At 49.1% G+C, this 24,991-nt stretch overlaps 1 protein-coding gene across 2 annotated transcripts; it reads right to left on the bottom strand.

Annotated features, from left to right (window-relative positions):
* Nucleotides 1-1,850: 1,850 nt before the first annotated feature.
* Nucleotides 1,851-23,016, bottom strand: LARP6 (La ribonucleoprotein 6, translational regulator). 2 transcript variants are annotated; one of them, XM_045449240.1, is made up of 3 exons: nt 22,681-23,016; nt 8,144-8,351; nt 1,851-3,372 (listed from the first exon to the last, which is right to left on the bottom strand). In XM_045449240.1, exons 1-3 carry the CDS (start codon nt 22,878-22,880, stop codon nt 2,305-2,307), a joined length of 1,476 nt encoding a protein of 491 aa, XP_045305196.1. In that variant the 5' UTR covers nt 22,881-23,016; the 3' UTR covers nt 1,851-2,304. The 2 variants fall into 2 exon arrangements, with proteins under 2 accessions (XP_045305196.1, XP_045305195.1); XM_045449239.1 differs by lacking the exon at nt 8,144-8,351 and having other exon boundaries at nt 22,681-22,979.
* Nucleotides 23,017-24,991: the final 1,975 nt, after the last annotated feature.

The raw sequence follows: 24,991 nt of genomic DNA, 5'->3' as shown, positions 1-24,991 counted from the left end.
TTCCGACAGATCAGGGCTTCTCAGTGCTGCCTGCCCAGTAAAGTCACCCAGGGAGTTTCGAATACCGCTCGTCCCCAGCCGTCACCCCAGGACCAAGGAAATCAGACTGTCTCAGGGTGGACATGGGCAGTTTTGAAAAGCTCTCTAGGTGATTTGAATGTGAGGCCAGGCTTGAGCACTAGAACAATACAAGGAAGGTTGTCTTGGGGGGTGACCGGAGACCCAGGTAAAGACTAACACCTACAAAGTACGTTTCGGTTCATAAAACACTCTCGCATACAGGCTTTGTTTCAGGAGCGTCTTACTGTCACCCCCTGGTTAGACGGGGGAATCACGAGTCAAAAAGAGAAATGACCTGCTCAAGGTCAGTTATTTACCAAAGAACCACGCCTACAACCCAACTCTGCTGACCCCCAATTCAGGGTTCCTTCATAAGGCCACAGAGGGCAATACTGAGGACAGAAGGCCAAGTTCTTCTGTATTCACATAAAAAGGTGAGGGTGTAGGCATTTTTCTTAAAGCAATCAGGATTGACAGGAGTGAATCTAAAAAACAGAGCGGCTGCTTGTGTGCTGGAGCATAAAGGGGGTGGAATAATCAGAATGTAGCCAGGCCAAGGAGAGGTCGTGAAGCCCAGATGTCCCCATGGCCCACGGGCAGGGAGGGGGCAGCTGAGGGGAAGGGGCAGGGAGGGTGAGTGGGAGCACAGTGAGGGAGCAGGCCCAGGGAGAGGATTGAGGCTGGGCTGTGGCATTGCCCCGGGGTGGGGGTGGGGGGGGTTGGGGGTGGGCCTTTGGGCCACTTACAGCTAACAGTGGTGGAAATGGCAAATCTAAATAACTCCTGGAGGCATTTACCAGTTAATAGGTATTCTGGCACTGAAGGGACACACGGTCCTACCAAGCAGATAATAATCATCTGCTAATTTTTATAAAACGGTGCAATTAAACATATACTCTCCTTTTCCATTTCCACAATGGTTTGAGCCATTATCGTACCTCAGCGGCTTCAGCGCACGACTGGTATAATAGTTATCTACCAGGGACACTGACAGAATAAATGAAAGAATGTGTCTAGCAAAACGCCTAGCACATAGGAGGTGCTGAATAAATACTAACACCTTCTGTGGTTGCTTCTTTTTTGAACGTGGATGGTGAGGTTCAGGGATGCCGTGTACCATCTGGTGGCTAAGAGTATGGGCTCTGGAGCCAGACTGCTAGGTTCGAGCCAGCTCTACTAACCTAGCCCTTAGGCCCTGGACAAGCTAGTTACCCACATAAAGTCTGTTTCTTCCGCTGTAAAAAGCGGGTAATATCTGAAAGTTTCTTGCGTGGTTGGGGGGGGGGGGGGATTTAAATGAGATAATGCATGGAAAACTCTAAGCATAGTCCCTGATGTCTAATCACCGTTCAATAACCGTCAACAAATTTCATTAAACGGCACTTGTCTAAACTCCCCCAAAGGGCAAGTGGATAAGCCAACGCTAAAATCCAGGCCACTGCTCCTTCTGCTACATCAGAAGCTGCCAGTGACAATGGACATTCACCAAGGAAAAGGAGCCAGCCTGGGGACCGTATCCAGAGAGCTTGGTCTTTACTAAGCTGCCTCTGCCCGGGTAGGATTCACTGTGACGAGAGACGTGGTACTCTCATATCTGCACAAACTCTGCCGACCTCTCAGGCTGCCGGAGCCTCAAGGAGAGCCCCAGGGCTGCCCTGGGGAGGACCTCCAAGAGATGTGTCTCCGTTAAGCTCCTCAGGGCCTCCTGACATACCACCCACAGCCTTGTCAGAGGGGCACAGACTTCTGTCAGACACGATCTAGGACTTCAGAGGCAGGACTCCCAGTCGGATGTTTTATTATTTATTGACTTGACAGGAAATACACATTTGGTCCCATGAGACACCATGCTACCGGCTTAACGAGTTGCCATTACACATCAGAGCTCCTGGGGGTCCTCAGGAAGCTCTTGTTGGCCAGCCGAGGTCGGCTCAGTCACCGCAGGCAGGAGCTCTGTCCTGAGGAAGCGACCCACCGCCCGACCCGCCCTGGAGGAGCCTCTGTCCCACAGCTCTGCGGAGCCGCAACATTCATACACGTTGGGCATCATCAAAATAAAGGTCATGCTGGTTGTTCTGAACTAGAAGGTGCTCTTAAAACCATGGCGTAGCAGACAACCTATGTACATTACAAATATATAAATTAAGAGGTCTACACGTATACAAAATCTGTCAAAGGGGACCTAATCGCATTCTGTATCATGCCAGGTATTTTGATGGAGCGGGTATTAAAAATAGAAGGTATTTATACACAGGCCCTGCCCCTCTGGTGTCCTCCGTGGAACCCTCTGGTGTTGTCAGGGCCTCTGGGCAACCTCAGCACCCCCACAGGTAACCCATCGGCAGTCTGCATCCTCCGAGACAGCAGGGGACTCGCCCCAGGGCTCTTCTCCTGTGTCCCCATCTCGGCCTGGCGGCGCCTCCGAACCCAGGGGCTGCCGGAGGGAGTGATGCTGCTGTCGGAGGAATAATCCGTGCACTTGCGAAAGATCTCAGGGCTGGCGCTACAGTTCAGCCTCCCTTCCTCGGCCAGAGGGGATTTTCTGGAAACGCCTTTGCGTTGAGCCAAGGGGCTGCTCCAGGGACTGGAGCACGGGGAGGCGTTGGGGCTCAGGAAGAGATTCTGGTGGCCAGCAGGGCTGAGCTTGGCGGTGACCACGTGCCGCCGGCCGGCCATGGGGGACGTGGGGTTGCTCTCGGGGTCGGAGGAGCTGTTGGCGGAAGACTCGTCACCCATGTATTGAAGCTCCTCGACTCTCTTGTTTAGGGACTTGTTCAGGTGGATGCTCGCGGCGGGCTCCTCGTCCTGGTTCTTGTCTTTGGGAGGTTTCTTTTTGGGTGGCTTCATCCCAATCAGGACGGCTTTCATGTTCTCCCTGCCCTGAGATTCCGTGACCATGAACTCATGCGCTCTGATGGCCGCCTCCACCTCCTCGAACTCCACGATGGCGCACTCCTGGGTCCCCACCTGGCTGTACCGGCTGCTGACCCTCCGGATGTCAGGGGGCAGCTCCCTCCCGGGCTTGAGGATCCTCACTGACGAGATGACTCCGAAGGTCCCGAAGAGCTTGAGCAGGTGTTCCATCACCTTCTCCTGCACCCTTCCATTCTTCTGGGGCGTGGCCAGGGCCCAGAGCTTGGGGGACAGGTAGAGATCGTAGACCAGGAGCATCTTGCTTGGCAGGTTCTCGTTGGGGAAGAGCGGGACGGGGGTGGTCCTCCTCACCTTCCGGTGGTCCTCATTCAACTCGAGGCTCATCGAGTACTTCAAGGCGTGTGCTGTGGTTCTCCAGTCCCGGGTCAGGTGTTTCACCTAAAGAAGACAAACCAACCTCTGAAATGGTACCTATCGTCTTTGCCCCTCTCGTGTCCTCTATAATCTCCCTCCCCTACCTCCCTCCCCCCCCCCCCCCCCGTAACACTGGTCGCTAGAATCACACCCACTGCATGCAGGCATTCAAAAATCTAGTGAGCTCTCCACAATGTCAAGCTAGGCAGCACAGTTTGGAGCAGTGCCGTCCAGCACAACTTTCTGTGGTGATGGGGACAGTATAGTCCACGCAAGTTTAGAGGTTAAGCCTGTAGGGCCTGGAACAAGGCTGTTACATACACAAATCCAAAGCCCACCTCTGGCCGGCGGTAAGACCTGACGTTTTCCCACCTCTCGGTGCCTCAACTCCCCCATCTGTAAAATGGACACGTTTACAGTGCCCGCCTCACAGCGTCGTCGCGAGGAGTGAATGAATAAATCGATACATACGTACCTACATCCAGACACACGTTATGCACAACTTAGAACGGTGTCAAGCTCATGGCGAGTACGCAATACATATCATGTGCTATCATCATTTCAAACATCACGTGCTATCGTTTTGACAGGGCTCGGAGATTTTTAACATTGAAACGCTTTTCTGAAGTTGTGTTTCTCCGTTTATGCGTGGGATACCCAGAAGGTTCCAAAAGAGCTTTCATATTTCACTGGAATATCTCCTGAAAATGATGTGGACTGTTTCAACTTGGAGTAAAACCCAACTAGGGCCTCAAAGAGAATGATGAAATAGGCCCTCCCTCCCTCCTCCCCGAGTGGAAATTGTGCGTATCAACACGCAGTATATGAAGGCTATATTTATGCTGTAAAACAGTAATTTTCAAGAGGCCCACTTCCGCTGGAGGGAATGCCAGGGAGAATGAGTCATCGCATCCCGCAGGAACTGTGGAGGTGGGTGGGGTGGGTAACCTGAGCCAGGAATGGCGAGATCACCCTGCGTCCGTCCGTCCTCGGAGGCCAGGCCAACGCAGCCACTCTGCAGAGGAACCCTGAGACCAAACAGGAACTTCCCAGAACTCAATGTGGGAGGCTCCCTAACAGGGCAGTGTCGGGGGGGAACCTCGCAGAGCTCTCAGTACAGGCAGGCTCCTGCAGACAGGGCGCTGTCCGCTCTAGCCTGTGGCCTCTGGGTGACACGGCCCAGATGTGGGAGTAGGGGTGTGGGAGCCACAAGTCACCTACACACAGAACCCACGGGCTGATGTCCACGGCACACACCAAGGACAGAAGGTGGGCAGAGGTCCAGGCAAAGGGTCGGACTTCAGGCGAACGGGGCCGATCAGGGCTCCAGAAGGGGTGAGGACGATGATGGAAGGTCACTGCCAGGTGGTGAGGAAGCTAGGCAGTAGCTCGCTGAGGATGGGACGGCGGGGAGCCTTCTCCAAAGCCAGTGGGGGAGAGGAAGAGGAGCTCCTGCCTCGACCTGGACCCTGAGCCAGGCGTGCTCGAGGGAAGGCCAGTACTGCCCTGCTCCGAGGGCTAGAGAAGCTCACAGAAGACCACACATGATCGAGAGAGAAGCGGGCTCTAGCAAGCACCCGATATCCCTCCGGAGCCAGGAGCACAGTCCACTGGGAAATCTCCGTGATAGTCCGAACATCCTAGGCCTGTCTGTGAGCCGTTAGAAGGCGTGTCCGGCACCACTTAAGAGGAGGAGCCAGGGAGGTGATATCTTTGTGCAGTCACTAGAAGAACCTGCTAACATTTTCAGAAACTGCAATTCCCCTGTTCGTCATATGCATTTCCTATGATGATTAGCAGGAAAGCCTTTAGAGTGAAAATAGCCTTGGGGGCGCCCGGGTGGCTCAGCTGGTTAGGCGTCCGACTTTGGCTTAGGTCATGATCCCCTGGTTTGTGAGTTCGAGCCCCGCATCGGGCTCTGGGCTGACCACTCAGAGCCTGGAGCCTGCCTGGGGTTCCGTGTCTCCCTCTCTGTCTCTCTGCCCCTCCCCCTGCTCACACTCTGTCTCGCTCTCTCAAAAATAAATAAACATTAAAAAAAGTTAGAACGAAAAGGGTCTTTGTTCTCATTTTGAAGGTGTTGGGGAGTCTATGTCTACCGTGCAGCCACTTTTCAACAAAGAAAAGCCCTCGTAAATAGATCTATAGTGGCAGCTTCAAAAGGAAAGAAAATCGGGCTGCCTCTTCAGGTCCCTGGAGAGGAATGAAGGAATGTTTACTGGCTGCTTCATTTTGGGATCCCCCACAAACACTTCTTTGTTCTCTGGACGTGTGTGGTATTGTGATTTATCATTCCGAAAGGACTCGGAGATGTTAACGTTCAAACACTTCTCTGAAATTGTGTTTCTGCACTGATGCGTTTGATACGTACAAGCTTCCATAAGATCTTTCACATCCCAATGCCGTAGCTCCCGAAACTGACATGGACTGTTTCAGCTTGGAATGAAACCCAACTTGGGCCTCCCAGAGAATGATGAAATAGTACCTCCCTAAAATACATATACATCGCTCTTCGTCCCTGTTCTTGGCACGGGGTTGCTGGCACCCGGTACATTCCCAGGTCATAAGAACACTAGGAGTACCTTTTGTTCTGATGAGGCGACTCTGGGTGGGCTCCTGGATGGCTCCTAGTTGACGGCCGGTCACCAGAAAGACCAAACCGCAGTTAGAAGCTTGGGATTTTCAGAGAAGGGAGAGGGTCAGGAAATTGAGATAATGGTTGATCAAGCCCACATGAGGAAGCCTCCCCGAAAACCCCAATACCTTGGGGTTCAGGCCACTTCCCGGATGGAGGGTGATGCACCCCAATTCCTCTAGGACAGAAGCTCCTGCATTAGGGTCTCGTTCCGGGTATCTCTTCATCTGGCTGTTTGTCTGTATCTGTTATCATATCCTGTATTACACTGGTAAACGTAAGTAAGTGTTTCCCTGAGCTCTGTGAGCTATTCAAGCAAATGATCAAATCCAAAGGGGAGGAGGTCATGGGAACCTCTGATGTGCAGCCACGTTGGACAGAAGCTGTGGGTAACCTAGGTGACTAGCTGTGGGCCTTACCCTGGAGGGCCTGGTGCTGTCTCCAGGTAGACGCAGAACTGCTGGGTGGGGATGCCCTCCCCCCACAGGCACATCTGGCGTCGGCACGTGCTCGCGGTGTGAGACAAAGGAGACGCGCAGGAGGAAGGGGAGACTTTTCCACTGCAACACGAAGTGCCCCTTCCCTTCTCCTATACACTGGAAACTCCTAGTCACCCTCCAAGATCCTCTTTCTCTTTCTTTCTTTCTTTCTTTCTTTCTTTCATGTTGCTTTATTTTTGAGAGAGACAGAGGGACAGAGTGCTGGCAGGGGAGGGGCACAGAGAGAGAGGGAGACACAGAATCCGAAGCAGGCTCCAGGCTCTGAGCTGTCAGCACAGAGCCCGTCGCGGGGCTCGAACTCAGGATCATGACCGGAGCCCAAGTCGGACGCTCAACCGACGGAGCCACCCAGGCGCCCCCTCCAAGATCCTATTTCTACGTCACCACTTCTGGGAAGACTTCTCAATGATCCAGGCAGGGTTACTCGCTACTTTGTTCTTTCACTGCCTTTGGTCATATTGCAATCCTTCACTGATCTCTCGCCTTTCCTGGACTTTGCAAGGGCAGAGAACCCATTCATGTCATGTATCCTGTGCCTAAGGCAGCACTCAGGGTGCGGCATGAATAGGTTTGATGAATGAATGAAGGCCAGAGAGCAAGAGGAGAGGGCCGACTCTACCAGCAGGTGAGGCAGAGAACAGCTCCACGGAGAGAAGCTCTCCTCCGGGAATGTCTGACCAAGGGCACAGGCGGCTTGGCTGGGACCCAGGTGTTACACATCCCGTTATGCAACGGGCCATGTGGTGCTTTTCCATTCTGGTAAATACGCTTCCCCCACAGAAGACGCACGGTGCTGGCTCCAGCTGGTCCGTCCACACTTTGAGAAGTAGGGAATTCACGCACAGTCCAGTTGCTGGGTCTGTGCACCGGAGGGACATGCGGTCTGTGGCCCAGATGGCGGCAAGCATCAGATACCCCACGTCCCCATTGTACAGATGAGAATGTCGGTCTTACAAACACTGCTGGAGTCTTGAAGGTTCCTCTCCCTGAGTTCTGGGCGCTCCTTCTTCCTCTTCCTATTCATTCGACTGGGCAGGTGAAAAGCTTGGGTTTCACGTAATTCTAGGCCAAGTAGGTGTCTCTCAAGGCCACGGAGTCCCCGTGTCCTGGCACAGCACCCTCCTGGTCACCCACTTGCCTGGCAAGAGCGCTTGAACTTTACTAAGAGCAAGCACTATCATTTCACAACTGCCACCGGCTGACGTTTGTCCCAACACCCAGGCCCCTTTTAATACTTGGGAAGATACTCGCTGTCGTTGGTTTTTTTTTTTTTTTTTTTTTTTTTTTAATGTTTATTTCTTTTTGAGAGAGAGAGAGAGAGCATAAGCCAGGGAGGGGCAGATTGAGAGGGAGACACAGAATCCGAAGCAGGCTCCAGGCTCTGAGCTGTCAGCACAGAGCCTGATGGGGGGCTTGAACCCATGAACCATGAAATCATAACCTGAGCGGAAGACAGACGCTTTAACTGACTGAGCCACCCAGGCTCCCCCGCGATGTTGCTAATAACGATCCTAAGTCTCTATTCTTGATCATGTTTCTCTAGGTCAGGGGGCAAAAAAATCGCTAGTCGTCAGGTATCATGTGGGCAAACAAGATTGAGAACTGAAACCCCCAAACACCCCTGAAATCCTGGAGGCAGCGTGTGAGGATGAAGGCTTACCTTTTTGAAAGATGTGAGTAGCTTGACGCTCACATACCCCAGCTTGTTCCTCCTCACGTGCTTTAGCAGGAAGGCGTCCTTCTCCAGGTTTGCATCAGAAAAGTAGAATTCGATCTGATCCACCAGCTTCCTGATCAACTCCTGGTCTGGGGGCTTCCACTCCTGCTCCCCGTCTTCATGCTCGTTCTCGCCCCCACTTGTGGTGCCACTGAGACCAGAAGGAGACACGGGGCGGGGGGAAGGTTACAGGCTGAACTGCTGCCCGCCCCCCCCTCCAAATTTCTTGCATTGAAGTCCCAAAGCCCTGTATGTCAGGATGTGATCTTACTTGGAAATGGGGCCCTGTAGATGTAATCAGTTAAAGACGAGGTCACACCAGAGCAGGGTGGCCCCAATCCACTATGACTGGCGTCTCATCAAAAGGGGAAATCTGGGCACGCGCACACAAGGAGAATGCCACCAGTCGTTCTCCTTGATGATGATGCATGAAGGTGGAAATGGGGTGATGAGCAGAAATCCAGGACCGTCAAGGGTGGCCAGCAAACCACCAGAAGCCAGGGGACTGGCCCAGAACAGACCCTCGAGGGGAGTGCATCTTACTGACACCCGGATTCCCTACTTCCGGCCTCCAGAATGTGAGGCAATACATTCCGTGGTTCTAAGCCACCCAGTTTGTGGTGCAGCTCTAGGAAACTTCACTGGCTCCCACTCGAACTGCGCTCCTCAGAGGCGGTATCACCTGGTGATCACAAGGGGCTAAACTGTGCCCAACGAGCTAAGAAATCAAGCTTTTGTTTTTAAGGTGGGCCGAGGGTCACTAAAATAACAATACCGTCTACGAACATTTCTGTGCTGCTGTGCCATTGACGGGATGCTCTTCACATTCCCTCCTCATTCTTCCCTCCCCACTCCACCCCCCAATCCTGATTTCTGGAAGGTAATTTAGCAGACTCACTAAGTCCCAATCCTAGAGGTAGACCATGGGGGTTCGAATCCCGATGCCACCATTTATTAACTGAGTCAACTCAGGCAAGGAACCCCACTCCCTGCCACACCTCAGTTCTGTTATCGTCACTCTCATGATAGGACTGTTACGAACAGTAAATCAACTAATACGTGGAAATGCTCACGTGAATGCCTGGCACACCCTGAGAACCGAGTAGGTGACAGGTACATTCATTTGCACCTCACATCTAGGACTGAAGCTCCAATTTTCTGTCCCCAAAGCCAGCACACATATCCTTTCCATGTGTCGTCGGGACCCTGCCATGGAATCGGGAAACGATCCCATTCACCAGGGCCTTTCTAAATGAAACCCATACCCACCAGTAGCTCCAGCTGGACAGACTTCCTCCCCCTCTCCCTGAGAATCTTAGGATATGAGAGCAAGCCAAAGAAATCCTGAGCAAAGCTTCTTTAGGCAGGCAAACCTTCCACCAAGGGATTACAAACACTTCAAAACCATAAACATATAGGGGCGCCTGGGTGGCACAGTCGGTTAAGCGTCCGACTTTAGCCAGGTCACGATCTCGAGGTCCGTGAGTTCGAGCCCCGCGTCGGGCTCTGGGCTGATGGCTCAGAGCCTGGAGCCTGTTTCCGATTCTGTGTCTCCCTCTCTCTCTGCCCCTCCCCCGTTCATGCTCTGTCTCTCTCTGTCCCAAAAATAAATAAACGTTGAAAAAAAAATTAAAAAAAAAAAAAACCATAAACATACAGGGACTTTGTGACGATCTGCCTCGTAGGTGACACCATGAATTCGAAGCTCTAGAAGGTGGCTTCTTTTTTGTATGTTTAATTACCACATTAAATTATGTACTATCCACTATCATACATATCTTATTCAACAAAAAGGATTGGTTAAAAATCACTTCCAGAGGGGCGCCTGGGAGGCTCCGTCGGGTAAGCATCCGACTTCGGCTCGGGTCACGATCTCACGGTTTGTGAGTTCGAGCCCCGTGTCGGGCTCTGTGCTGACAGCTCGGAGCCTGGAGCCCGCTTCAGATTCTGTCCCTCTCTCTCTCTCTGTCTGTCAAAAATAAATAAATGTTAAAAAAAAATTTTTTTAATTACTTCCAGAAAAAAAAATTACCACTTTCCTATGTGGCTGCTTGATTTCCAGTAACATGACCATCAGGCCCGGAGTCTCCATTAACATGTTCTGAGTAGGGAGAGCACCTCCTGGGAGGGATGCAGACACCGAGCCACCAACAGCATTCAGTGTGCTTCGACTGTGTTGGGAGCACCGCTTGAGTCCCCAGCAGGCTCAGGAAGTTCACAGCGGCGTGTTCACAGTAGACAAAAGGCAGAACCAAAAATGTCCACTGATGGACGACTGAATCAGCAAAATGTGGCACATCCATGCATCGGAGGGAATGTTATTCAGCTTTGAAAAGGAAATTCTGATACATTCTGCCACGTGGATGGACCCTGAAGACACGATGCTAAGTGAGATGAGTCTGTCCTCAAAAGACAAATACCGCGTGATGCCGGTGACATGAAGGATCTAGAGTTGTCAAATTCACAGAGACAGAAAGAGGAGCGGCGGTTACCGAGGACTGGGGAGGGGGGGGGATGGGGAGCTAATAGTTAATGGGTATGGAGTTTCAGGTGGAAAAGACAGAAAGTTCTACAGATGGAAAATGGTGATGGGTGCACAACGGCGTGAATGTCCTTAATGCCACTGAATTCTACACTTAATAATGGTTAAGATGATACGTTTTGGGGGGAGGGTTTGGCTTTCTTTTATAAGTTTATTTATTTTTGAGAGGGCCGGTAGGGGGCAGAGAGGGAGGGAATCCCAAGCGGGCTCCTCACTGTCAGTGCAGAGCCCAACATGGGGCTTGAACTCAGCAACCGTGAGATCATGACCTAAGCCAAAATCAAGGGTCGGACACTTAACCGACTGAGCCACCCAGGCACCCCTAAAAGTATGTTTTTTAAAAAGCCTTTTAAAAATGGGATGGCACACTAAAGGAATATTTGAAGGCAGCCTATAAAAGCAGATAAAACAGGTCAAAGGCAACTTAAACATCAGACAAGCTGAATATTTTAGAAGTTTCTAGAAGATAGCTGTGGTAGATAATAGATTCAACCAACATCTGATAGCAAACTCTCGCTTACCTCTCTTTATTATGGAGGCTACAAAAAGACAAAAACAAAACTAAACATGTACTTTCTCAGCATCTGTTACAGGTAATAGCCATCCGAGCCACCTGTCATGATATGGCCAGTAACACACAAGTGAAAATCTTTTGGCCCTACCTCTTCCCTTTGTAACTGATTTGAGTGTGGATGTGATGGTTGGGGCGGTGGCAGCTATTTTGCCACCAAAAGAAAAAGGCCAAAATGGGGCATCTGGGTGGCTCAGTCAGTTAAGCATCAGATTCTTGGTTTTGGCTCAAGTCACGATTTCATGGTTCAAAGGTTCAAGCTACACATCGGGCTCTGCGGTGACAGTGGGGAGCCTCCTCAGGGTTCTCTCTCTACCCCCCCCCCTCTCTTTATGCCCCTCCCCAACTCAAGTGTGTGCACACACAGGCACACAAGCGCTCTCTCTCAAAATAAATAAATAAATTTTAAAAAAGGAAAAGGCCACAAGAATTAGCTGGGCCTGATTTCTTGACATTATTGGCTCTGATATTATTGAGTTGCTGAACCAATTCCTCTAACTACCTACCTGCAGATTTCTGATTACACGGGAAAGACAATGTCCATTTGCATAATTCACCTGTTAGCTGGGTGTTCTATTACTTACAGCCAAATAGTAGGAGAGTAATACTGTTTGGACAAAGTGGTCCTTAAAACATGCTAACTGAAAAGTGTCAGTGGCACAATCAATGGGATGAAAAAGGAGAGGCAACATGGACAGAACGGATTTTCACTCCATTAGAGAAAGTTCACACCCTAAAAAGCAGTTCAACTAGATAAGTTGAATACACCAGATACAATAACTACAAACGCATGGGAAAGTCTGAGCCCCAATGACAAGGATGAGAATACAGAGGAGTTGGGATGAGGTGTATGATAATGACCAGTGAAGAGCTTTGAGTGGACTCAGATATTAGCAAAATGGTCTAACTTACTATAAATCGCAAGTATATCAGAGATGACCAGACCATCAAAGGGACCCACACACTAGTAAGTCCTACTCCGCAATTAGAGTAGTTGAGGCTATTACAAAAAGTAATCTCATGGGGCACCTGGGTGGCTCCGTTGGTTAAGCAGTGGACTTAGGCTCAGGTCATGATCTCGCAGTCTGTGAGTTCAAGCCCCGCGTGGGGTTCTGTGCTCTCCAGAGCCTGGAGCCAGCTTCGAATTCTGTGTCTCCCTCTCTCTCTGCCCCTCCCCTGCTCACACTCTGTCTCTGTCTCTCAAAAATAAATAAATGTTGAAAAAAAAAACAGGATCCATCAGGGCACAGGGAAGTCACAAATCCAATGGAGGGGCGCCTGGGTGGCTCAGTTGGTTAAGCATCTGACTTTGGCTCAGGTCGTGATCTCACATTTGTGGGTTTGGGCCCCGCGTGGGGCTCTGTGCTGACAGCTCAGAGCCTGGAGCCTGCTTCGGGTCTCCCTCTCTCTGCCCATTCCTCACTCACGCTTTGTTTCTCTGTCTCTCAAAAATAAATAAATATATTTTTTTAAAGTTATCTCATAAACAAATAAAACATAATGGCAGGATGGGGATATAATTTCTCAATTTCTCCAGTGCCCATTCTAGAGCCTCCCGTTCTTTCCAACGTCTGTCATGGGAAGCCTTTACTCCCTGCAGACGATTCTATGACAAACTTGGTTGAGAAGATGACGTTCATCGAAGCAGATGTGCCCAGACCTCCCTTGGACATGCCCTCCCTCCCCACAAGCTTGTTCTATATGTCTGGGCATCTGCCGAAGCATCCACCGCATCCAGGGCCCTTTTCTCCACCTTGGTCCTCTTATGCCTGCGGCAGGATGGGACGCTGTTGACCTCTTTCTTCTTGGTACCTCTCGCCCCGGGCTTCTGTGATTTGTCCTTTTCTGATTCTTCTCCCCATCTAATTGCCCTTTCAGTCTCCTCATTCTGCTCCCATTTCTCCAAGGATCTATCCTTGGCCCTTTATCCCCTGGCGACCAATAGGTTTCAGCTGCCGGATAGCACATCCAATTCAAATCTGCCTCTACCTACCCCCCCCCATCCTTCTCTCATGCCAGAGACCCCATCCTCAATTCCTAGCTGCCTGCCTGATGCTTCCACTTGGACAGCCCGTTAAAACTTCAAATCTAGACAGTTTCTGAGCCGACTCAGAACCATTCTGCGAGGTCCTTGCACCCTAAGGACCCCTCACTACATGGGTGCTGTCATCGGCAACTGTATATCTCCAAAGGGGGATCCTGAGAGGCAAGGCCTTTTTGCACATCTGGGAGCACGCTGCCTTCTTTCCTGCTTCGTGCAACAGCCTCTGAATGAAAAAAGACCAGTATCCTTTACGAACATTAAAGAAGTTTATATCTCTTAAATATGAATGTTGGTAACTTTCTGTCAATTACAACCGTCCTGCAAAAACCATGTATCTTTCCTCCCAAACTGCCCCGCTGACTACTTTCCCTATTCACTCTTCTCTGCATTTAGGCTCAAAACCCAAGATGCATCTTTTAGCCCTCTCTTTTTGCCCCCACATCGAGCCAATTATCAAGTGTTGATTTTATTCTGCAGTGTCTCCCATCTGTTCTCTTTTCCATTCCAACTGTCCTCATTACTTCTCCCTTGGACACTATTAATAGCTCATCAAAAATGAATCTTAAACATTAATGTGAAATAAACAACACAAAGCAAAAGATGAAACAACATAGTGCATAACTTACAAAGAAAGCAACGATCCCCCCTGCTGCCACCCTCTCCAACTTCACCTCTCCTCCCTAAAGGCAACCTCTAGTCAACCATTTAGTTCTTAGGAGAGTTGCCTTATGGTTCTATAAAATATGCTCATTCTACTCCTCACATGCCAATTTTCAACATTGGGGTCACTCGTCTCCCAAAGCCTCTTTTTCCAATTTTTAAAATTTTATATTATTTTGGGGTTTTTTAATAGCCTTCTTATTGTGTTTTAAAATAATACATTTAAAATTCTGTTCCTTATTCCCATCAACATTAAATGATACTTCTCACTTCCTCACTACATACGATAGGTGTGTTCTTTCCCTCTCCTTCCATTTCCAACCTTTCAAATTCTCCCAGATGTACCTTTATGTTATTTTGTCATGGTCCATATTTACATTCTACTCTGTAACTAATATTCCAAGTTTTGTCTATAGATACTAAAAGTAGAAAGTTAATCAGTTGTGTTTACCTTTATGATGGTACAAACACTGATCTGCGCAGGGTGGAGGCATTTGCCAAGATTGCATTTCTTTCTTAAAGTCCTGTTAGTTGACCACCTGGATTGATCCTCTATAACTCTTTTTTTTTTTTTTTTAACATGTATTCATTTTTGAGAGTGAGAGAGACAGAGTGTGATTTGGGAGGGGCAGACAGAGTGGGAGACACAGAATCCAAAGCAGGCTCCAGGCTCTGACCTGTCAACACACAGCTCGATGCAGGGCTCAAACTCACAGACTGTGAGATCATGACCTGAGCTGAAATGGGATGCTTGACTGAGCCCACCAGGCGCCCCAATCATCTATGACTCTTACCCTCTTTTTCATATTGACCTCGTTGTCTTTGTCTTTGATTTACATTGCAAGAGATTTTCTGACATTACCTTCTAATCATTTTTGATGAATTGTTTAATTTCAGGAATTATGTATTCTCCAAGAACTCTTTTATGTTTTCAAACTGCTCCTTTTTAAAAGCATCCTGTTCTTGTTTTGTTGATGCAGTCTCTTAAATTCCCTCTTGGGGCACTCTCCAGAGTCTACATTTTTAAAAGTCTCTTTGTTTTAAATTTTTTTTAATGTTTATTATTTATTATTGAGAGAGAGAGAGAGAGAGAGAGAGAGAGAGAAAGACAGAGCACAAGCAGGGAAGGGTTAGAGAGAGGGAGACACAGAATCCGAAGCAGGCTCTAGGCTCTGAGCTGTCAGCACAGAGCCCGATGCGGGGCTGGAACTCACAAACTGCCAGATCATGACCTAAGCCGAAGTCAGACGCTCAACCGACTGAGCCACCCAGGCACCCCAAAAGTCTCTTTGTTTCCAACAGCATCACCTCTATATCTTCTGGGATCAGTTTTTCATTTAATTTCACGTAATTGGTTTTCTTCATGTGATTGGTAAACAATTCACCTTTTCTTTATTCAAAATCTGTTTAAATAAACTTATTATAGGATAATTTCAGATTTATAGAAAAATGGTGAAAAGAGTACAGAGAGTTCCCATGCATCCCACATCAGGCTTCTTCTATTATTAATATCTTGTGTTAGTACAAGGCATTTAACGAACTAATACGAATACATTATTATTAGCTAACGTCCATACCTTGTTCAGATTTCCTTAGTTTCTACCTGATGGCCTGTTTCTCTTTCAGGATCCCGTCCAGGATACTAGATTCCAAGTAGTCGTTGTGTCTCCCAGGCTTCTCCTGGCTGACACAGTTTCTCGGGCTTTCCTTATTTTTGATAACCTTGACTGTGCTGAGAAGTACTGGTCAGATATACTGTAGACAGCTCTGCATTTGGGATTTATCTGATATATTCTTTTAGGATTAGATGGTGGGTATGGCTTTTAGGGAAGAGAAGCACCGAGGTAAACTTCCATTCTCATCACAGGATATCAAGGGGACTATCAACATACCTGATCACTGTGGACGGTGACCCTGGCTGTGGTAGTGTTATTTTGTGTCTCCACTGTGAAGTTACTGCTCCCCCCTCTCTTTCCATACTGTGCACTTTGGAAGGGAGTCACTGTATACAGTCCACACTTAAGAGGTGGGGAGTTCTGCTCCGTGGCTATTCATTTCGAAGAGTGAAGGGAGGTCTGGGTTGCTTTTTCTTGGCGGGTCCGTATCGGTTCCCTCCACAGCTGTATACTCTGATTTTCTTCCTAGCTGGTTCTATATCCATGGATGGCACATGCCAACTGGAAGGCTTCCCTTTAGGGTGGATAGGCAGGGAGTGATTAAATAGGGGCTTTATATGGAGAAGGAGTTACTCTGCAGGTACAAGCTCTACCTAGCAACCCCAGATCATAAGCTGATTCGTTCGGCGCCTTTAGAAAATAACCTTGTTTCTTCCTTTCCTCCTTGCACGTAAACAGTGATGTTGGTTGATCCTTTTCACGGTCAGGCAGAGAGGTAAGGCAATCGTTCTAAAGGAAGAATTTAAATTATCTCTTGGATATCAACATCCTTTTTAATCCCTGCATCCTTCACATATTTCCTAACCAGAACCTTTCTAGGGTTCTGTCTTCCCACCTCCTGCCATCTCCCTCTGCGTCCACTCTTGCTGTATTTTGGGTTAAGCCTCTTCCACTCTGTGCCTTATTACATGTTCTGAAGAACCGCTATGTCCCTGCTCTACTCTAATACTAATACTAATGTTTTCTATTCTGTTAAATAAAATCCAAAGTCCTCAGCCCTTTATTCAGATTCACTTAGAATCTGGCTGTAAGCAGCTTCCAAAGGTATTTTTGTCTATTTCCCTTCAGATCCTTTGCTCTAAAATAAAAGCATGTAAAAGATTCACAGATCCCTGTAAGTGTCACCAGGTTTCTGGACTCTGTCCCTTTGGGCATACTGTTCCATCTCCTTAAACATCTTGCCTTATCTCTCAGGTCCAAATCCCTGTCATACATCAAGCCCCATCTCAAAGCAACTCTCTCAGGAAGCAAATCACTTCAACTTCTCCTAACCCTTGCCTGTACTTGTATCAAAGCTACTGTGTGCATATCTTATTAGTGCCCTTGAACCGTATCAGTGTCCTTCATTCTGGCACGAACCAACATAGCAGGAATTTACAAAGTATTGCCGGTGTAAAGTGAATAGTTTCTGTAAGGGCAAATCTGCAGGATTCTTTGAGACGGGAAGTATGGTTACCGGTGAATAAGCCATTAGTGGTCTTTCAAGAGGACTTTGAAAAAAAAGTTTTACGTTTACCGTCTTGATTCCTTTTAAATAAACCATTGTAAATTAGGAGTACTGATGTGTTCTTTTTTTATAACGGTAAACCTGCTAGAAATTAAAGTCAAGGGTAGAAATGAGGAGGTACACTTCAAAACAGATGATGGGGCTCCACAGATCAGTATTGAAATAGTAATCATATTTACAGATGATCTAGGGAAAATAAGTACAACATAAATCTCCAGGGTTGCCTTTCTCATAAAATCTCAAGATAATCTGGAGATATTAATTAAGTGGTTATTCAAATGACACCTTATGAATAAAAATATCCAGAATAAAATGGGGGAATAGTGAGCTCCTCACTATAGCTTTCCGTACAGCAAAGATTTCTTGGATTCATCACCTATCTTTGCAGATGGTCTAGTCGAGTATGGTGCTTTGGCCACCAATACCAAGAAAATGGCGGACAACAAGAAGGAAGATACTGAACACAAAGGAGCAACCTTTTGACTTGCCTTTAGGAAAAGATAACGAGGCTGAAAAAGTTCAAAAGGTAAACAAAATTGATCGTGCAATATAAAAACACAAGGACAGGTTCCGAAAAGAAAGGTTTTTCGTAGAGACAAGTTGGAAACATATACGGGGATGTGTCCAAGTGTGGAAAAGGCAGTATGGGAACAATTATATTTTGGATGCCACTAGCAGAGGCCCCATGCTATGTCTGGGTGGCCAATGGGTTCTTAGTTATTACAGACATCATGACCTTCTTCTCTAACCCTGTCTTCTGCCATGCTCTTCTGGAATCTTCCTAGCGCCTGCAAAAGGAGTGCAACCAGTGGACATCTCTGCAGGTCTAAATGGTTTGCGGTGTGAAGCAGAAATGTTTACATTGTATTTAGTTCCACGTCTGGTACACAGTTGGCATTAATAAATGGAGCCTTTCCTTATCATCATCCAGAGCAGAGAAAATACAGCTCGTGCAATGTCCCAGAAACATCCCGAAGGGAAAGGAGCTTAGATGTTTCTGTCTGTTAAATGAAGGTGTGCTTCAGTGATTGTATTCTTCATGCTAATATTTAGTATAATTGTAAATCATTTTTACACATTGGAAGACAAAGCAAACAAATAAATATGTTAATGTTATTCGGAATCAAGATTGTCAGTGTAAAAAAAATAAAAGTAAATCAAAAACCCTATTATGTTAAATATGAATTGGAATTATCAACATTAAGTTATTTTTTAAAATGCATTTCTCAGCTCTATGGAAAGGGTCTAAAACCAGTGTTGCCCCAGTAGAAATTAGCACTCTTAATTCCAGGTCTTGGTTTCTAAATACCCTCCTGCTAGTATTTGAAAAATACTAGCCACAAGGATTCCTGTGGAAATGGCTGGGTCCCATGACCAGAATAGGAAAAGTACCAAATATAAGCCCAGAATATCTAGCAAGAGAAAGCAAGAAAGTGCTCAAAAACGAAAGGGCGTGTTCCAAAAGGCTATCCTGAAGCCAACCTGAAGGGGTCTCCCTACTTAATCAAGGACATTTTGAACATCAAAAAGAATGAATGTAACTAATTTTCAAAAAGCAAATAAAAATCGATGAATCGAGGAGAGCCCCAAAGGAGGGCCCTAATTTACAATATTTGACGTGACTATTAGAGCCACTCCTCTCTTTGAAAGCTGGTCATTAAGCATTTATGTTGCCTCATTAGGAGGGACACTTGCTCAATCCCAGATGATGAGCAAGGCTCTCTGATACAGAAAAATGCCAGTTAATAAGTGAACAAAGGCTAATAAAATTAGAAAATCACCAACTGGTAATTCCTGAGGAGTTGACTCTCAGGCAAGGATCAGTAGATGGTAAAACCATTAGGTGAAGGGCACTGGTGAAAGAATATTCACAGGAACCCCCATATCACTTGTTCCTTGCAAAACGAGAGACACAGCTTCACAATGGAGAGATCAAGTGGTCTCTGAGACAAGTGGTCAAATTAGAGCATCACTTTGGTGACAGCCACCTGAGGTGAATGCAACAAAAAGTCCGTGGCATTGCCTATGAGGTGCTCTTGCCAAAACGTTTAATCCAAATTGAGCCAAGCCCTTAGCCTAACTTCCAGTTTACAGGAAACACAGGGTACAAAGGAGCAAGTTAGGGGCGCCCGGTGGCTCAGTCGGTTGAGCGTCCAACTTCGGCTCAGGTCATGATCTCGCAGTTTGTGAGTTCCAGCCCCGCATCGGGCTCTGTGCTGACAGCTCGGAGCCTGGAGCCTGCTTCGGATTTTGTGTCCGCCTCTCTCTCTGCCCCTCCCCCACTCATGCTCTCTGTCTCAAAAATAAATAAATACTTAAAAAAAAAAAAAAAAAAAACAAAGGAGCAAGTTAAAGTAGATGATGACACCGTAATCAGACCAATTCAAACTGGAAACAATCAATGAGACATCTGGCCTCTTATTTCAAAATAGCAATGCATTACAAAAAAAAAAATGTGAATGTTCTAGATGAGAAGATTCGAAAGGGACATAATAGGCAAATGCCACCCCCTGGATCGGATTCTGGTTGGAGGGCAAAAAGGAATATCTATAAAATGCAGTGTGGGACGACTCAGAGGACACCCAAATAAGGAACTTGGTTATTGGATCATTTTAGGGATTACACTAAAGAATCCCTGTTAATTCTCTTCCTTGCAATAATAGCATTATGGATACTGTGTCATTATTAAGAGCTCCAAAATAAAGTGCTTAGGGTATAGTAAGTCTTGTGTATACCTTATTTTCAAATGGTTCTGAGAAATCCATACATATGTCCATCACACAAATATGGCAAAATATTACTAACTGTTAAATCCAGATGGTGGATATCTGAATGCTCACCATACTACTCTTTCACATTGTATGTTTGAAATCTTTATTTCCCAAAGGTGACAATAAAAAGAAAGACACCGTTTAGCGAGCAAGACGTGGGAAGAAGGCTAAAGAACATTTTTCTCATTTCCGCTATTGCTTGTACCCCAGGGAAAAACCTAGTATTGGGCTAAGTACTGGCGGTGTAGAGAGGACTAAGGCAAGGTCACTGCCTTGAAGGATCTCCGTCTGGTGGAAGAAGAACACACAAATATTTCAACCCGATGGATGGTGTGATGCAATCATAGAGACGTGCATTCATTCAACAAATATTCAGAAGCACTCGCTACATGCTGGGTGCTGAGGATACAATGAGAACAAGGCAAGCTTGGTCCCTGAATTCGGGATGTCCACATTCTTGTGAAGGAGATAGAATTATACAGTTACAACGAGGCAAGTGCTAGGTACAAAACGTGCAGAGTGCCATGGCAACAGCAACAGGGAGGGCAGGAAACAAACAGCTTTGTGAGGGGGGGGTTAGGGGTAGTGGGAATGAAGCAGTGAGGTTTTAAGGCGGACTAGAGATCAATCAATCAACCAATCAACCAAGCAATCGATCAGAGCCCCAGAGGAGGGAGTGCAAAAGTATGTAGACACAAAACTGCACCCTGTGTTCAGGGACCCAGATGGGTTAGGGCTGCGGGAGCATGAATTGCTAACACAGGCAGGGAAAGAAACAATGGGCCAAGGGTGGTGGTAAACCTGGGTGCTAAATCTCTAGGAACAGCTTTAGGAACCTGGGCTTTCTCCTGCAGAGTCTAGAAGCCGAGAAGTATCCGTACAGAGTGGGGGGAGCAGGGGAGGGAATGCTGTGCCAGGCTAGCCCAAACAGGGGGCAGCACGGATACTGTTCTTGGCTACTTTCTCCTGCTCTGGACGTCTGCCTGCTGGGCTCTGTCGGCTCCACCGCCCTAAAGAGCCCCCCAGGGGTTTTCTAGTGTCAACTCTCTGCCAGTGGGCAGCAAGAAACGCTTCAAACTGAATGCTCCATGAGGCTCCAAGTCCCTGGAGCTGGGAGCGAAGGGAGGCTCTGGAGGGAGAGTGGTGGGGTGGGGGTGGGGGTGGGGGTGGGGGTGGGCGTAGGAAGCCCACCCAATGAGGATCACTTCTCCTAGATTTCCACAGAGGGATCTTTCCTAGATCTCTCAAAACTTAGTCCCCTAGTATAGGGGACAGCTCTTTGCCAGAGTCACAGGCAAATCAAATCAGAAGGGATCAGCCACTCTGAGCGATTTTATGTAACTTCTGCAATTGTTTGACTAGGTGACTGCCTTCCCTTCAAGACTGAGATGTCAGTGACTGTGGAGTCATCATTTTTATACTCTCAATACTCAGCACGGAGCTGAGTGAATGAGTGAATGAATCAAGCTTTACAGTATACAGTATACAGAGTTCTGCTATGTCGACTGTGGCTACTGTGTCATCTGCTGTGGCTCAGCTTTCCTGCTCTCACCTGCCGGGCTGGCGTTTCCTCCTCCAATACCTCTGTCTCCACGGAACCGCCCAGAATCTCTGGGTGCCTAAATCCAGACCCCTTCCGCTGCAGAAGGGTCAAGCCAGTGACGGGGAATGGCTCTGGACCCAGTATCCTCACGCCCTTCAGTTGAGTCCTCTGCCAGTGAAGTAAAGCTATGCCTGCCAGGGAATCATCCTGCAGAACCCTGACAGCTAAGAGGCATGGGCACAGGAACCCAGAAGAAAGAGGGCTCTTACGAAGTGCCTGTTGGCATTGCCCAGAATTTGCAAGTTCCACCACTGCGCTACTCTGGTATTCACGGATACACCATACTGTACGTCCTTTCAATATCGGGAGGGATATTGAATATGGGGGGGGGGGGAACCCACAGACCTGAAAGGCGTGGGCGTTAGTGGACATAGGTCCGAGGTCTCCGGCTGTTGACAAGAGCTCAGGGCCCACTGGCACCGTTAGACAGGTGGCCTACAACAGCCATAACAGCTCCAGACCCATCGCTCAGGAACCCAACAGCAAGGCAGCAAGATGATGATGCAAGCATGGGAGTCAGGTGGGGGAGGCTGCCTGAAAATGGGAATCCCCGGCCCTCAAGGCGAGCAGCAAGCCTTGAGCTGATTCCAAATCCGAGCAGGAGAGCTCGCTACACCCGTGGAATCACTCCTCGGATCCCCCAGCAGAAAGTGTCAGCTGGGCCTGGCCTGCCCCCACCCATTCGGACTGATAAACAGGGCGATAATGGCAGTGAGGGCCCTCCTCTCCAGGGGAGGTGGGCCACTCTCGGAGGGTTAGGGGGGAGACGGGACCGAACCAGGCTTTTTGGAGGGTCCCGGGTGAGCGCACGCAACGAGAGGCTCCTCCGGGGGAGGAGGAGATGGCGAAGGTGGCCCGGGAAGGACTTCCTCCCGGGTCCCAGGGCATGCCGACGTCCAGGCCCCTGAGAGCCCCGCCGCCAGCGCCAGGAGCCCCGGCCGGGGCGGGTGACAGCTGCGGAGCGGGGCCCCCACAGCCGCCGAAAGCAGGTTCCGCCCGGGTGGGACGCCCCGCGCCGGTGGCCCCGCCGCGGCCGACTCGAGCCGCTCGGCCCGCGGAGTTGTCCCCGCGTCCCCCGCTCGGCCGGGCCGCGCCCCCGCGCCTACCTGTGCCCGCGGCTCGGCTCCTCCTCGCTGGCGCTGCCCCAGCCGGGGCTCAGGTACCGAGCCGGGTCCCCCGCGCCGCGCGCCTCGGTCCCCTCCTCCTCGTCCTCCGGCTCCTCCACGTCCTCGGCCTCCTGGATGGCGACGCGGATCTGCACCGCGGGCTCGGGCCCGGTCAGCGCCTCCTCGCCCGCCTGGGCCATGGCTCGCGGACCGGCCGGGAATGCGGCGCCGCCGGTCCCCGCGCCGCGAGGCCGAGCCAGCCGGGCGGCGGCGACTGCGGCGAGGGGGCGGGGGCGCTGCGAGCGCGCCCGGGAGGGGACGGGGGTCGCGGCGCCCCGCCCCGCGGCGCCGCCGCCGCCGCTCCGGCCGCCAAGCCGCGCGCCAGAGCGGGCGGGGCCGCGACTGGGGAGGGCGACTTCCTCCGCTGTCCCCGCGCAGCGCACGTCCCGGAAAGATGCGCTGGACCCCGGCTCCTCCAGCGAGCGCCCGCTGCTCCCTCCTCCCACGCGTCGGGGCCCCGGAGAGGGGAGACGGGAGGGCGCAGCGCCTCTGACTTGTCAGCGTGGGGATGACTTCTGGGGGTGGCAGGCACGGACAGCACCTTAAGGGGCTTCTGTGCCTCCCGGTGTCTCCCCCACCGACCGACATCTCCACCATTAGTCCCCTTGCTACAATCACCCTGGACTGTGCGCCCTGTGAGGTCACACACTTGGTTCCTGCCGTGCCCTATACCACTGGTTCTCAAAGTGTGGTCCCCAGACCTGCAGCCCCAGCCTCACCCGGGACCTTGTCAGAAACGCACCTGCTCGGGCCCAATCAGGTCTCCCGAATCAGGATCTACGATTCTGAACTTCGTGTTGTGACAAGCCTTCCAAGTACCGCCAAAGTTCACTGAAGTTTGAAAGCCACTGCCCTGTAGTGCTTCTTAGACTATACCCTGCATATAATAAGCACTCAAATACTGTTGAACAAATAAAGGGAGCTATTGAAATGCCACTATGTTCGAAAAGCCTGTTCACATTCAGCTGTGAATGAGTTCCATAGCAACCCTGCAAATGTGACCCAGAAACTAGGGACAGAAGCATCGACATAAATACACTCTGAATGTGCTTTCATGAAGCTCTTAATTTACCTTCTTAAACATAATTTATTATATTAATTTGCCAAACTAAGGCTCCGAAAGAACAGACCCCTGGACCAATACGTTTTGATAAGGGGAAGCAGATCAGAGAGGCTCAAGAAATGGGATCTCTTGGAAGGCACTCTCCTTGTTAAGGAACGCCATGTACCGGGCCCTTGGTATCTGGGCTGGGGCCTAGGGGGGGGCGGCAAGGACAGCCCGTCTCTGTAAGGTTTGACTAGAATCTGCGTCCCTTTCTTTGTCAGATCTCTCTTTTGATTGAAGGGGCCATAGAGTGAGTTAAGGGAAGGAAGAGAGAGACCCTTGGTGTCCATCCCAGGATGGCTCAGAGCCTGTGTCTGAGCTATGGGGAGGGAAGAGACAAGAAGTGGAGAGGATCTGTTCTAAGCTAGCAGCGCCTCCTGTCAAGACTGTAAAGCTTATAGAACCTCTGTATACCTGGTCCACTCTCATCAGGATCAGGAGAAGATTTGCAGCCCTCTCCACACCTCCTGTTTTGATAACCTTAGTTCCTGATTTTCACAAAGCAATACACATTATTTCATTTAAACCCTCCTGTGTGGTGAAGACAGCAAGGATTATTATCCTTACCCACAATAATGGCTCATATTTGTACCAGGTTCTACAGTGTACGATGAACTCATTCATACCTATCTCAGAGCTCCCGATTGTCTGAGCCTAAGAGTCCCCTGGGGAATGTTCTGAAAACACGTACTCCTAGCCTCCTATAATTTTAACAACTGGCAGTTGGTGGGTGAATCTGGTCTGCAGAAGTGTTTTATTTGCTTGGGGTTGAGAAAAAAAGAAATGGCATCGATACGCCCTTAGGTTCAAATATATCTGCCTATGCTGTCTCTGATATTATTTATTTCTGACTCCTCAGAAAAGAATTCTGAATCCAGAAGGGATGTCAGACATCATCCAGCCTTGAACTCCTCCTTTTAGGGAATGGGTACCCCCAAGTGTACAAACTTTTCTGCCAGGGCTCCACTGAGAGAAGAACCATATACCACACACACACACACACACACACACACACACACACACACCCCTTGGAATATATCACGAATTGAATGCAAAATTTGCATAGGACTTTTAAAGCAACTTCACATAATTTTCTCATATGTAGTAGCTGGCTTAGCATGATGCCTGGGGGAGGGAAAGACAGAC

Source organism: Leopardus geoffroyi, chromosome B3 (assembly GCF_018350155.1).
Source record: "Leopardus geoffroyi isolate Oge1 chromosome B3, O.geoffroyi_Oge1_pat1.0, whole genome shotgun sequence".
Lineage (NCBI taxonomy): Eukaryota > Metazoa > Chordata > Mammalia > Carnivora > Felidae > Leopardus > Leopardus geoffroyi.
This window is presented reverse-complemented; position numbering and strand designations above follow the sequence as displayed.